The sequence below is a fragment of the Musca autumnalis genome, unplaced genomic scaffold (assembly GCF_047663935.1).
Source record: "Musca autumnalis isolate F117 unplaced genomic scaffold, ASM4766393v1 scaffold_2, whole genome shotgun sequence".
Taxonomy (NCBI): domain Eukaryota; kingdom Metazoa; phylum Arthropoda; class Insecta; order Diptera; family Muscidae; genus Musca; species Musca autumnalis.
In genome coordinates, this window is record NW_027411755.1 from 206,308,316 (window position 1) to 206,323,735 (window position 15,420).

The following is a 15,420-nucleotide window of genomic DNA, read 5'->3' on the forward strand; positions in this document are numbered from 1 at the left end:
GTGTTGCTTGACTTCCCCGCTTTAGGGATACCACAGTTACTTCTCTCCAAAGAGCCGGTATGTATGATAAGCACAGACAAGCCCTGAAGATAAGTTCCAGGTTTGGAATCAGTGACTGCAATGCGTTGTGTAGCATTGCAGGTATGATTCTATCTAGTCCGGGTGATTTAAATGGCTTGAATGTGTTTATTGCCCATTTTATTTTTGGTTGACTAATGATTTCCTCTACAACACTTACATCTACGGTGGTATGGTTGTATATCCTTGGAACGTCAGGGTGTTCTGATACATCCATACAATTGTGGAAGTGAGTGTTAGCAAGGAGATCTAGAGTCTCTAGGCCGGAGTTAGTCCATGTATCGTCGGCCCGTTTGATACTACCAATGGTTTTCGGGTCCTTTGATAGTACCCTACGGAATCTGGCTACGTTCTTTACTCCTTCTATTGTCTCACTAAAGCAAATCCAAGATTTGCGCTTAGCCTTCTTAATTTCACTGTTGTATTTATTGAAAGATACTTTGTAGTTCTCCCAATCGTTTGACAATTTTGATTTGTTGGCTTTGTTGTATAGCCTTCTGCTGATCTTTTTTAGATTGGCGAGATCTTTTGACCACCAGACCGGTTGGCTTCTCCTGCCAGGGTGGGTTAGTTGGCAGGAGGCAGCATAGATATTCACCATAACCTCTGTTACATGTCACTGCATTATCAACCTCTTCGGCTGTTGTGGGATAGTAAGGAACCCCCAGCATTAAAGTTGTTAATTCAGCAAACTTGCTCCAGTCGCTCTTCCGTGGATTCCTATGTGGTGGTTGCCGAATTCCTTCAACAGATACCTTGAAGAGTATCTTTCGATGATCGGAAAAGGAGCACTCTTTGGATACCTTCCAGTCAGTGATATGGGATTCGTCTTTATTAATGAGGGTTATGTCAATAACTTCCTCGCTGATACTGTTTTGAAAAGTACTTTCATTTCCCCTGTTACATATTCTCATATTATATTTTAGTATAAATTCGAAAACGGACTCACCCCTAGGATTCGTGTCACTGCTTTCCCAGTGGAAGTGATGGGCGTTGGCATCGCACCCCATGATGATGAGACAGGTGCTGCCCATATTTTCAACGAGTCTCACTACGTGTTGGCCAGGTGGGTAAGGCATGTAAATTGACGCAAACCTGGTAGATTTTTGTGACCTATCTTGCATTTTTACAGCCGTTATATCTCTTAAGCTAAAATTGGAGAGATACATTAAATTTAAATTCTTCTTGGCAACTATACAGGTTCTTACCTTGTCACCGCTGGATGTGGCGAAGATGGTATATTTGCTATCGCTTAGCCCAGCAACGTTATTTTTATATAAATAAGGTTCCTGGACTAGAGCGATATCAACTTCGGACTTTGAGAAAGAGAGAGAGAGAGTAGAAGTTCAGCAGCAGCCGCTTTGCAGTGATGCAGATTGATCTGCATAATGCGAAGCGCCTGCTGCTGTCGTTCCTTTATTGTCTTTGACCTAGACGGAACCTTATCCATCCTAGGCCAAAGTGCAGTTTTCCCTCACGAGCCCGCAGGTATTCCTGCCCTCGTGTGTCAATTGACACCCTTATAGCCATACCCTCCTGACTGTGGCTGACGAGCTTCCATGAGCTGGTCTGGATGTTAGGGTTCTGTCTACCGAGTATTGTGAGTAGCCTTGTTGAGTCAACCGCGGGCGGCGGCACCCACGCCGACAATAGAGTTATACCCTCAGCTTATGTCAATTTAAACTTTCATCTACGGACAGATTGAATGTATTTAGGGTGTTTTCGCAATTTTAAGACCCATTTTTGGACCTTTGAGCTTGCCTAGACACATGTGGATTAGGATTGAAGTGCAAAAGTGTTGCGGAAGATGTACTTAAAGGAATGGACCGACATGGTCAATTATGGAAGTGGATCTAATTTTGGGAGTCATCGTATAACTCTTGGACCAGTATGCCAGGAAGCATGGACTTGTCCACGGGAAACATTATATCGCTTTAAACAGGACCACAACGAACAGCATCGGTATACATTTCCAAAGGATCTTCTCCCTAAACTGCACTTAGATGCAAATGTTAAACTCTTATAGGAAGATACCGTAAGAAGAGGACCCATATGGGTCATTTTAGAAGTAAAACTTAATTTGAACAAAATATTAGGAGATCCAAAGTTTGGACCAAATTAGTTGCCCCGTTCAAGAGATATCGTGCATACCATTTTAGTGACATTTTTTTAAATATTGGGGGAAGTACCGGAAATTGTGGAGCGGTATTTTATTGACTGGTGTATGTAAGAAGTATGGACCTGCCCCTGAAAAAACTTTTATTGTCGTAATTGAGGCAGCGAATGCATGTTGCTTCAAAAAAATCAATGCGATTCGAGAGCAGGTTGTAAAGTGAACTTAACTCAAATTTTGTGTGGGAGGTACTCGAAGGAGTGGACAAATATAGTCCATATTCGAACCTGATCTATATCTGGTAGATATATTAGGATGTGTAAAGTATGAACCAAATCGGTCACTACCCTTCAAGAGTAATCGAGCGCAAAATTTTTCCGAACATTTTTGAACTTTTGTGGGGGAGGTACCTGAAGGGGTGAACTTAAACTAGGTTAGGTTAGGTTGAAAAGAGGGGTGATTCAAGATTACGCATGTCCTTAAAAGAATGGACATACACTTAAGCCAGAAGAGGCCTGTTGTGCGCTCTAATTGTATGTGTCCTGGAAGTTGTTGTTGTTGTTTAAAAAAATTTGTTTAAAAAAAATTTTATTAGTTTAGAAGTTCCGTCCCATTGATGTAGTCCCTCAAGTTTTTGAACCCGATGTCCTTGATATGGCCGAGTCCTGTAATTATGTCGTTTCCTATTAGTTGAGTTCTAAGTTTGTGAAAGCCTAGCAGTGGCAGAGATAGTGTTTCAACGTTTCGTTGTCCTCGCCACATGCCCTGCATTCACTATTCGCACAGCCTATCCTGTGCAGATGCGCTTGTAGTCCTAGATGCCCTGTAAGGACACCAATCAGTCTACTGATATCCTTTTTACTCATCACTAGGAGGTCACTTGTTTTGTCCTGGTCTGGGTTTCCCCATAGGATTTTTGTAGTTTTTCCCTTTTCCTGGTTATTCCATAGGGATACATGAGCATTCTTTGTCCATGCTTTTAGTTCTATACGCGCCGCCTTTAAAGGTTTGGCATTGTCTAGACTTACTGTAGGTAGCTCCCTGGCATGTTTTGCTAAGGAGTTTGCTACATCGTTTCCCGTAATCCCTATGTGTCCTGGTACCCATATAATGTTTACCGAGCCATAATGGGAATAGTCGTTAATTGAATTTTTACACTCTAAGACAGTTTTCGATGTTGTTGCCTTACTTATTATAGCTCTAATTGCTGCTTTACTATCCGTAGGGATGTTACCTGTGAGTGGCCTTGTAAAGGGTGTTTTTTTAAGCGCGATAGAACTTGAAATTGTAAAAAATAACACAAAAAATTAAATTGTAATCAATTTTTTTTTATTCGAAAGATCAATACGTGACATTAACATTTGAAAATGATTTCGGGCATATGGGCACCGCGGCTGTTCTTGACGAAGTGCATTCTGGACGTCAAAATTTTTGGCCACTTTTTCGAGCACTGCTGGCCGTATGTCACGAATAACACGAACAATGCTGGCCTCCAAGGCATCAATTGTTGCTGGTTTATCAGCATAAAACAGTGACTTCACGTAGCCCCACAGGAAATAATCGAGAGGTGTCAAATCGCACGACCTTGGAGGCCAATTGACAGGTCCACTTCTCGAAATCAACTTATCGCCAAATTTTGATTTCAATAAGTCGATGGTTGCGTTCGCCGTATGGCACGTAGCGCCATCCTGTTGAAACCACATCTCCTCCGGATCAATGTCATCCATATTTTCAAACAAAAAATCATTGATCATGGTGCGGTAACGATCTCCATTGACCGTAACGCGAGCTCCGGCCTCATTTTTGAAGAAATAAGGTCCGATGATGCCACCAGCGTGAAAACCGCACCATACGGTGCATTTTTCTGGATGTAATGGAGTCTGTAGGGTCTCTTGTGGATTGGTCTCACTCCATATGCGGCAATTTTGCTTATTAACAAACCCGTTAAGCCAAAAATGCGCCTCATCGCTGAACACAATTTTGCGATAAAACAACGGGTCGAATCGACGACTGATTTTCAAAGTAAATTTGGATAATTTCGAAGCGTTGTTTAAGCGTGAGTCTATTCATGATGATTTGTCAGAGTATACTGAAACAAATAAAAAAAGTTTCATCAAAATTTAATTTTTTGTGTTACTTTTTACAATTTAAAGTTCTATCTCGCATAAAAAACACCCTTTATTTGTTTTAAACCAGCTCAGACATTCTGTGATCGCTCGGATTTCGGCCTGGAGGATCGTGTTATGATCCGGCAGCCGAAGAGAGATCCTCGTTTCCGTATCTACGATATAAAGACCCAGTTCCGTTCTCCCCCCTAACACAGCCCCGTCCGTAAACCAGCAGCTTCCAGCGGCAATCTGTGCTAGGGTTCCATCGATCCACATATCTCTGTCCTATATTAGAACTTCACACAGAGCTACTTCACTTGATTCTGGTATCCAGTCCGATACTATTTGATTTATAGATTCAACCGTTGTGAACCGTAATATGCATTGGTGGTATGTTTGGTGGTCTCTTTCGATCCACTCGCTCATCGCTTTCAGTCTTTTAGCCGTGATGGCTGCTTCATACCTTACCTGTATTTTTATCGGGTGGACAAATAGAATTGTCTCTAAAGCCCTAGTTGGTGTAGTCCTCATCGCCCCGCTAATGCCTTGGCATCACATTCTTTGGACTCTTTGCAATGTTTCCACATTGTATTTTTTGTCCATAGCTTTCCACCATACAACAGATACGTAAGTAAGAATCGGTCTTATTACGCTTCTGTATAGGCAGTGTATCATTCTAGGATTAAAACCCCATATTGAGCCTATAGCCCTTCTACAACTTGACCAAAATCTGTGCGCTTTTGCAGCCCTTTCCTGAATATGGTCTTTCCATTTGAGTTTCCTATCTAGAATTACCCCCAGATATTTAACTGTTTGAGATATAGTTATTGTCTTATTCGCAAAAACTGATTTCTCGACGGAGCCCAATTTCGTTTTCCTAGTGAAAAGACACAACTCTATTTTTTCCGGGTTAACATTAAGACCTCTTGGTCTAGCCCAGTTGTAAGCTATATTTAGAGCCTCTTCGGCTCTCCTACAAAGTAGATTTGGATTCTTTCCCCTTAGGAGTATTATAACGTCGTTTGCATAACAGACTGGTTCAAATCCTTCCTTGGTTAAGGACCTTAGTAGACTATTTATGGTAGTGACCCACAGAAGCGGCAATAAAATCCCCCCTGTGGTGTTCCCTGCCCTACTTTGTCTCTTCTTGTTACGTCATGTAGCGCGCAGCTTATCCATCTGTTCCTTAGCATGTCGTCTATCCAGTTCCTCAGCGTTCTGTCTACACGAAATTCGTCTAAGGAGTGGATCAGCGTTTCCGTGCTGACGTTGTTGAAAGCACCTTCTATGTCGATGCAAACTGCGAGTGTGTACATCTTCATTTCGAAAGTCCTCTCTATGTGGTGTACTACCTCATGTAATGCGGTTTCCACTGATCTACCTTTCACGTATGCATGTTGTTTTATTTCAACATGTCGTTGGGAATTTTGCTCTTGATCATGGTATCGACTGTCCGTTCCATTGTCTTGAGTAAAAAAGATGTTAAACTTATCGGTCGATAAGATTTTGGTACTGCGTAACTTGCCTTACCTCGTTTGGGTATAAAAACCACCCGTGCCTCCTTCCAGGCTATAAGAGTATACGCAAATTTTAAGCACGCGTTAAAAATTCTGACCAGCTTGGGCGAAATGTAGTCCACTTCCCTTTGAAGTAAGGCCGGGAAGATCTGGTCGGGTATTGCTGCTTTGTTTGGTGAGAAGCTCATTATGGCTTGTTTAACCATAGAGTTGTCTATTTTTGGTACTTCTTCTGATGCGTGGGCATTTTCCGTCGAAAGCACTGTTTGGGCCGCAGTGCTCGAAGGGAAGTGTTTTCTCATCAGAAGGTTTAAGGTTTCCTCGCTTGTTTCCATCTTTCTTCCCATTTCATCAACCAATAGCTCGGCTTGTGTATGGGCTTTCGGATAGAAACTTTTTAATTTTTGATACGTCGTTTACGCTATCTACCTGTTCGCAGAAAAGTTTCCAGGAGTTGCGTTTGGCGTTCCTTGTCCGTTTGTTGTATTCTATTTTTTTTGTTTTGCCCTATTGTAAAGTCTACAGGGGAAATTCGTAACAAAGGTAAAGAGGTCACCTTTGTTACGATTTTCCCCTATCATCCATGGTTTTTCGTAGGCAGACTTCCTTTCTCTTAGGGGACAACTATCCTCGAAAGACTTTACCAAGGCTTCGGCTAATTTGTTGACTTTACTCTCTATGTCCTCTTTACTTAGGCATTCCTCATCTTCTCCTTGCCCTAGGCTGTACATTAATTTAATTCCGAACTTGGTCCACTTTGTTTTGGATTTGTTACGGCATGTTATCGGGTTTGGCGGTGGCCTTGATATCTTGAACCTAATATACCTGTGGTCAGAGAAGGAGCGGTCATCTGAGACACTCCAGTCATATGCCTCGTTTATTAGATTTTCTGAACATATTGTTATATCTAGTACTTCCTCCCTAATTCTGTTAACAAATGTAGGTTTATTTCCTACGTTAAGAGTTATTAGGTCGTTAGTATTCAAATAATCTAGAAGGGCTTGACCCCTTTTGTTAGTGTTAGTACTACCCCACGAAATGTAGTGTGAGTTAGCATCGCTACATACTAGTACTTCGTTACCTGTTTGCTTGATTTTCCTCACCAGCTGCTGCAATTCCGACGTAGGTGGTAATGTTGGGGAGTCGAACAGTAGTTATATAGACGCTAGGTATTTATTACCATTCCCTTGCTTCAATACTGTGGCGTCCGACGATGACAACTCTGGAGAGAAAAGAAAGCATAAATTTTTATGGACTATAATACAGGTCCTCGGGTGGGTACCTGTACTAGCGTAGAAAAGTTGATCATTTATATGGTTCAATGTTCTTCACTGTCCAAGGTTCTTGGATTAGACCTATATGTACATATATTACTTTTGTTCATTTTCTCCACCAGCGCATGAGTCGCCGTTTCGCTCCGATGGAGGTTGATCTGGATGACCTCAATCATTGTTCGTCCAGTAGACGGTTTTCTTGGGAGGCGCTGATGGGTTCGTCTCCCTCTGTGTCTTCGCTCGGTAGGTTTTTCTCCCGGCTATGTGGTTGGGCATCTTCCTCCTCTCCGACTCTTGCCCTTCCAGTCTTGAAGGTGACTGCGTTGCAGATATAGAACGCCCTGCCCTTCGTCTTTGAGAGACTGGCTAATGAAAGGTCATCAATTCCCACCACAAGGAGAGTACCCTCTTCTTTCTCCTCCCTGTGGAAGACTTCCCACCTCTACACTTCCAAAGTCTCATTTTGCTTTTCAAAGACTTCGAGCATGCGCTCTGTCTCCAACTTGCAGCCATAACCTTTTACGAAAACTGCCGCTTTAGTCAGGTGGGGTACGTTCTCTTTCCTCACCAGCTTCAATTTACCGCCTTCCCAAGGGGTGGTTACTCCACTTATTACCTCCTCGAGAGCGGCCGGTTTTGCTTTTGGGCCGAAGTAGAACCACAGGAAGTCCCCCATGAGCTCGCTGCTAATTATATTTATTGGGCCACTTCTTAGGATGTGATCCAATACTTTGTCACCGATCGTTTTTTCGATGGCTTCCTGGTGTTCTTTTGGCAATCTGTCGGACCCTCTACTGGTATCGATCACTGCAAAGCACTGTTCGTCCCGGTAGTACTTCCTGGCTACCTTGGAGTAAGAAGTTGGCGGCTCCGCTCCGCTTTCTGCGATCATCTTCCTCTTCTGGAAGGTCTTGGACTTCTTAATTGAGTCACCGGGTCTTCCAGAAGACTCTGCAGTCGCATCACTTCTTCGCCCTCCTTCGAAGGGTTCTTTAGGCAGTCTCCTTCGTGTGGGTTTTGAATTGGCTTGCTCGGGCATTCGAGTGTGGAAAGCTCTTTTTCTTCTTACTCGGCTTAGCGGTGTTCTGTTCCTCGAGAGACCTTATCCTCTCCCTGTAGTACTTCCTGGCTACCTTGGAGTAAGAAGTTGGCGGCTCCGCTCCGTTTTCTGCGACCATCTTCCTCTTCTGGAAGGTCTTGGACTTCTTAATTGAGTCACCGTGTCTTCCAGAAGATTCTGCAGTCGCACTCACACCCTTCATGTCCGAGCTCACTTCTTCGCCCTCCTTCGAAGGTTCAGTCTCCTTCGTGTGGGTTTTGAATTGGCTTGCTCGGGGCATTTGAGAGTGGGAAGCTCTTTTTCTTCTTACTCGGCTTAGCGGTGTTCTGTTCCTCGAGAGACCTTATCCTCTTCGCCGCTTCCGAGGAAGTGGAGGGAGTGTCATTGGTCTCTTTTGGAGCATCCCGTTGTTTTTCTGTTAAGCCGCACGTGGTTCTTCTTATATCTTCGTCTTTGAGCTCCAGTCCACCGCACTTTATTTGTTGTGAGTTTTGCGATGTTATCGCTTATTTCTTCTACCATATTTTGGACCTGGGTTTTTCACGACGGTAGTATTGTTTTTGCTGTTGCTGTCGGATTCGGAGTCAGGGTCGCTCCCATACTCTGATGGTTGGCTCAAGTTTAATCTATCCCTAGGCTTCCCTGTCTCCTCCTCCATTTTACCTTTAGGTTGTGTGCTTGTAGCCGTACCTTCGACCACAGATGCCAAGGCACCCACATCTGTGGGAGATGTTTGCTCATGATCGCTTGATGACGACGAGGTGTGACTCGCAGGCAGATCACTGGTCCCCGCCGGTACTGGGTTATTTAGGCCCTGCACCGTAACTTTTGTCTCATATTTGTTTTTTGTTTTAGGGGAACACCCCCGTAGTCAGTTTTTGGTCCGCGGGAAACTCGAGGTTTCCAGAGGTAGGTGATCTACCACTCCACCTCAGACAGTACAGTCACTAGTGATTTCCTAGTTTGGGGTAGAGTGATACGATCGTCCTCCTCCCCCTATCCGCCGGTGGGGACGCGTCCGGTAGGAGAACTGACAAACACTTAAACTAAGTTTCCGAACATTTTCGAACTTTTGAGTCGGAGGAAAGAATGGACCGATATAACCCATCTTCGAACTTAAACTAAGTTTGGACAAAATATTACGAAAGCCAAATTTTGGACCGAATTGGTTGTTCCGTCCGAGAGTTATCGTGCGCACAAGCCAGCCAACCAGACAGACGGACAGACACACGGACGGACATCGCTAAATCAACTCCAAATTGTCTGAAACGGATTTCGTCCAAACATACTTGGGGTCTAAAACCATTATTTCGATGAGGCACATTTTGCCGGTATGAAAGTGTATATATTGGAGTGGGGCGATTTGAACAGCATCACGGGCTCCTGGAGTTTCTAATTCTTGGGATTGTACTGAGCAAAAAAGTCAACTAGACCATATGTCTACAGTGAAAATCGAGTAGCTGAAGTTTGACCCATGGGATAATTGTTGGTTGGTTTTTGTGTTCTAGCATCGGAACCAACAAAGTTGTAATCAGCTACTTGCTGTCATGTGATTGACAAAATTATATCAGCTTTCTAATGATATACATATACGGTTAATCGGTTACTTAAAACCGGTTCAAAAATCGGGTTTAATATCAGAATATCCGGTTCAAAATTTTAAATAACTGGATCTATCCTCCAATAAAATTTGTTATTAACGTACTCGTCATTACAAGAGCTGTTGATGGTAAGTATTTTAGAAGCAGCGCAGACCAATAACGAATATACATAAAAGCAAAACATAGTTTTCTGAACAAAAACCGGGTAAAAGTCATAAAAGACCATGAAAACGGGGAAATATCGATTAGTCATCAATGAAAACCGTACCCAAAATCGTCTGTAGAATATTTGGATGCTGAAAAATCTCGTCTGGGCGACGTAGGGGATGGAAGATACCAAGCAACGGTCCTGACCGGTTTTAACATGGCAAAGCCCAGGATTTATCTTGGTCCCTCTTTCATCTCAAGTGGATACTGACCTCCCCTTGGTGTCACCAAGGGAACTGCCTTTAACACCCGTTAAAGGTAGTGAGCTAACATGTGCCGCGCGTTCTCCCATAAGAACGTTAAAAACTTGGGTTTGGGCGTCGGGTTAGTAACCCTTCCCTAGAAAAAACAGCATACTATGAAAAAACGAAAGAAAAGAAAAACAACCCCCTCTAAAGTTGACGAACCCAGCAAACGTTTTAAGGACCATGATCTGCGAATCTGCACCTGGAATGTTCGCACTCTTTATAGAAAAGGTGCAGTCTTGGCATTGGCAGACGTACTGCCATACAGGAAATACGATGGATTGGGAAAGGCGTCACAACAACACCTAAAGGTGACGCACTGTATTATAGCTGCCATGACGTAAAGCATGAGTTTGGTTGCGGATTTGTAGTTAGTCGGAGACTAAAACATCTGTTATCCAGCTTCACTCCAGTGAATGAAAGACTTGCTGCAATTCGAATAAAAGCTAAATTCTTCAACATCAGCTTTATTTACGCTCATGCTCCCACTGAAGAAAAGGACGAACAGATCAAAGTTATATTTTACGAGCGCTTAGAAGAAACATATGACAGTTGCCCTGCCCATGACATTAAAATCATTCTAGGCGATTTTAATGCCAAAATTGGAAAGGAGAATATCTTTGGCCCAACAGTCGGGAAATTCAGTCTCCACAGTGAAACATCTGACAATGGTATGAGGCTGCTAGAGTTTGCAGCTGCAAAAAACATGGTAGTTAGCAGTACCAGATTTAATCATCTCGATATTCATAAGGGCACCTGGCTGTCTCCAGATCAGAAAACAAGAAATCAAATTGATCATGTTGTGATAGATAGAAGACATTCACCGAGGCGCAAACATTGATTCGGACCACTATCTTGTTGCAGCAAAGGTACGCACCCGCTTAAACGTAGCAAACAAAGTACGAACAGACACAACACGAAAGTTAGACATCGGTAAGCTGCAATCACAACAGATAGCCACAGCATATTCCACTCAACTAGCCCAATTGCTTAATCAAAGCACTCCTCATCCCGATAACATATCAGCGCAATGGCAAAGCATTGCCCACTCCATGCAAACAACCGCAAAATCCATACTTGGATACCAGAGGCCTCCACCAAGGAATCCATGGTATGATCAGGAGTGTCGTGCTGCCACCGAAGAGAAAAATGCGGCATATAGGGCTACTTTACAATCCGTAGCAACGCGTAGCGCACGAGAGAGATACAGGGAGAAAATGAGAGAGGAGAAACGTCTTTTCCTCAGGAAAAAGAGAGAGATGGAAAAGCGGGAGTGTGAAAAAATCGAGATGTACAGGAGCCAGAATAAAGTCCGAAAATTCTACCAAAGAGTCAAGCATCAAACTGATGGCTTTGGTACAGGCACATCCCCCTGTAGCGACCAGCAAGGTAATTTGGTAACTGATACAGATAGTGTACTCAGGATATGATAGCAGCGAAGACGACGAAGATACCACAGTCCCAATCCCAGAAGATGGTATTGAATGTATACCGCCCAGCCAAGATGAGGTAAAGACATCAATAAATCGGCTGAAGAATAATAAGGCAGCAGGAGCTGATGGCTTACCAGCCGAGCTGTTCAAAACCGGAGGCGACACGCTGATAAGGTGTATTCATCAGCTAGTTAGCACCATCTGGCAAGAAGAACGAGTACCTGACGATTGGAACCTGAGTATCCTGTGCCCCGTCCACAAGAAGGGAGATAAGACTGTATGCTCTAACTATAGGGGCATAAGTCCCTATTGCCTACAAGATCGTGTCAGGGATATTGTGCGAACGACTAACGCCTGTGGTCAACGAGATAATTGGACCATACCATGCGGCTTTAGACCTGGCAAGTCCACCATTGACCAGATATTTACCCTGCGGCAAATCCTGGAGAAGACCCAAGAGATGCAGATCGACACCTACCACCCTTTTATCGATTATAAAGCAGCCTTCGACAGCCCACTGCGTTCAAAGGTATTCCAAGCCATGTCTGAATTTGGTAACCCCGCAAAGCTCATCCGGCTTTGTAAGATGACTTTAACTGATACTAGGTCCTCAGTTAAAATTGGAAAGAACCTCTCCGAAGAATTTTGTACCAAAAGAGGTTTCAGACAAGGAGACAGCCTTTCGTGTGACCTATTCAACATTTTGCTGGAAAAGGTAATACGAGATGCAAATGTCAAAAGAAATGGCACAATTTACACCAATAGCCACATGTTACTTGCCTATGCTGATGACATAGACATCATGGGACAATCAGTAAAGGAAGTAACTGTTACCTTTAGGAAGGTCGAAGCAGAATCTGCGAAAGTGGGTCTGGCGGTAAACGGTGAGAAGACCAAGTTGATGGTGTCGACGCGCAATGCGTTCATTGAGCTCGGACCGACTGTGGAAGTTGGTTCCTATAATATTGAGGTAGTAAAAGACTTCGTCTACCTCGGCACGTCCGTAAACACAACAAACGACATCAGTTGTGAAATAAAAAGAAAAATTGTATTGGCAAACAGATGCTACTTTGGTTTAAGTAAGCAGTTTAATAACAAAGCCACATCTCGTCAAACAAAAATAACGCTCTACAAAACACTGATACTACCCGTGCTGATGTATGGCTCCGAAGCCTGGGTACTTGCGCAAGCAGACATGGCAGTGCTTGGTGTGTTTGAGAGAAAAATTCTCCGAAAGATCTACGGACCAATCTGCGTTGACGGTGAATATCGACGTCGCATGAACCACGAGCTGTATCTGCTGTACAACGATATCAATATTGTTAAGCGTATCGAGATGCAGCGATTGCGTTGGCTAGGCCATATCATAATAATGAGCGATGATGACCCCGCTAAAAAGGTGTATAAACACGGACCGCTTGGCGGTGCACGCAGAATTGGCAGGCCAAGGAATATATGGCGCAAACAAGTGGATGATGAGATGAAAAGGCGCGGTATTCCAGAAAGCGAAGCAACAAATACAGAGAATTGGAGATATTTTCTTAGTTCGGCCTATAGAACAAATGTCCTGTAATGGGCCAGCTAAGTAAGTAAGTAAGTAAAATCTCGTCTTTTGGTACTTTTACAGCGGTTCAAAAAATAAAGGACGAAAAGGACATGGACAGAATTGAGTTAGAGGGATGAAATATTCTACAAAAAGATTCACCATTCGATTTGATGACATGTAATATGAAAATGAAGCTACAATAACGCTTTACAAAGATATAAAGCTATGTTCTCACAAATTAAGAGGCCAAATTTAAACCATTAATCAAGCGATATCTCGGAAACTTGACCTATAGGGAAAATTTCCTTTTGGATTCTTAGTACACTCATCTAAAATCTTTCATCCAAAAATACTTTTCCACCCACTGGCTATGAGTCGCATTTTGTAGCACAGTGTCATTTATCGATATTTCCCGAAAAATTTGCACCTTCTCGAGGACATAACTACCTGAAGGATCGTTCCAATGCTTTTGCGATGCACCAGAGAGTTCTTAACTATTGTCTTGGCTACAATTCTTGTCTTTGTGTTGGATCGAAAATCTCAGTGATTTGGCTATTACATGCCAAAATATCCAAAAAATCTTCAAACAAAACTTCAAGTCAAAATCCGGGAGCTCGATTTTCACAGTGTACATATGGTATATTTGACTTTTTTGCTCAGTACAATCTCAAGAATCAGAAACTCCAAGCGCCCGTGGTGGTGTACAAATCGCCCCACTCTATTACACACAGCTCTTTATTATAAAACAGCATTCCGCAGCCGTAAAACATCAGCGAAAACGGTTCTCGGTACTAAGCCCAAAAATATAAAACCTTGGATTGGGCCAGAAACGTGGAATGAAATACAAAACCGCAAAAAGCTCCGCAATGCTATTTTTCGTTCTAAATGTCCAGCCACCAAAACTCAAGCGCGAATTGCATACCGTGAATCAGCACGCAAAGTAACGTATATGATCCGTATTGACCGTGAGAGATATTTAAACGAAATAGCAAACGATGCTGAACAAGCATCGAACACCGGCAACCTAAGAGGCGTGTACACTGCCATTAAAGAGCTGTGCGGTAATAATATCAGAGGTACGGCAATCTTGAAGGCCAATGATGGATCAGACCTAACGACCACCGAAGAACAATTAGTCCGGTGGTGTGATTATTTCACATCACAATCAACTAACAGGATCGTATCTGAAACTGATATACTAATTACCAGACGTAACCCGAGAAGAGCTATTTCAACGGATCCCCCAACAACAACGGAAATTATAGCTATATTGGACAATATGAAAAATTGTAAGTCGGCAGGCCCAGATAACATTGCCGCAGAGCTTTTGAAGTATGGGTCCAATACGATAGGGGAATACTTAACTCCTCTTATTCACAATGCATGGGTCAACAACAACATTCCAAATGACTGGAAAGAGGGTACTGTTATTACTATTCCCAAAAAAGGTGATTTAACACTCTGCAAAAACTGGAGAGGTATAACATTGCTGAACTCGATCTGCAAAATTATAGCTACACTAATTCTACAAAAAATCCAACCTGTAATTGACGAGACGTTGCGTAAAGAGCAAGCAGGGTTTAGGCCGGGGCGATCGTGTGTAGATCATGTTAACACCCTGCGTATTATAATTGAACAATCGATAGAGTACAACTCCCCCCTTTATCTGCTTTTTATTGATTTTGAACGTGCATTCGACACCGTTTACCGTGATGCTATCTGGTTAACACTGTTAACATACCAGAAAAAATAGTTGCTCTAATACAAGAACTATACAACGGAGCAGAATATAAAGTACGTTTTAATGGTAAGGAGAGCAACACTTTTAGTACCTCAGCTGGAGTGAGACAAGGATGTGTGTTATCCCCCACATTTTTCCTTATATTGTTGGACTGGGTAATGGAGGAAACAAATTCACAAGTTCCTGAGGGTATAATATGGAATATAAACAGTTTTCTTGGTGATATTGACTACGCCGACGACATCTGTCTGATGACTCATAAACAGTCTGTTATGGAAGCAAAACTTAAGAAATTATCCGAAAACGCGAATAAGGTCGGATTACGAATAAATTTCACCATATGTATATGTTCCGAAAACTCAACCCCAATGACAATCAATGGTACAACTATTGAAGATGTGTCTTCATTCAATTACCTAGGATGTACAATATCTAGAGTGGGCGGTTCAGCGAAAGACCTAAATGACCGTATCAATAAGGCGCGATCAGCATTTATG

The 15,420-nt window shown here is 42.9% G+C and overlaps 1 protein-coding gene across 1 annotated transcript; it reads left to right on the plus strand.

Moving 5' to 3' along the window:
• Positions 1 to 215: 215 nt before the first annotated feature.
• Positions 216 to 14,935, plus strand: LOC141392502 (uncharacterized). The gene is made up of 4 exons (XM_073965440.1): positions 216 to 307; positions 1,034 to 1,148; positions 7,213 to 7,333; positions 13,932 to 14,935. The coding sequence occupies exons 1-4, from the start codon at positions 216 to 218 to the stop codon at positions 14,933 to 14,935; spliced, it is 1,332 nt and encodes a 443-aa protein (XP_073821541.1).
• The last annotated feature ends 485 nt before the right edge of the window (positions 14,936 to 15,420 follow it).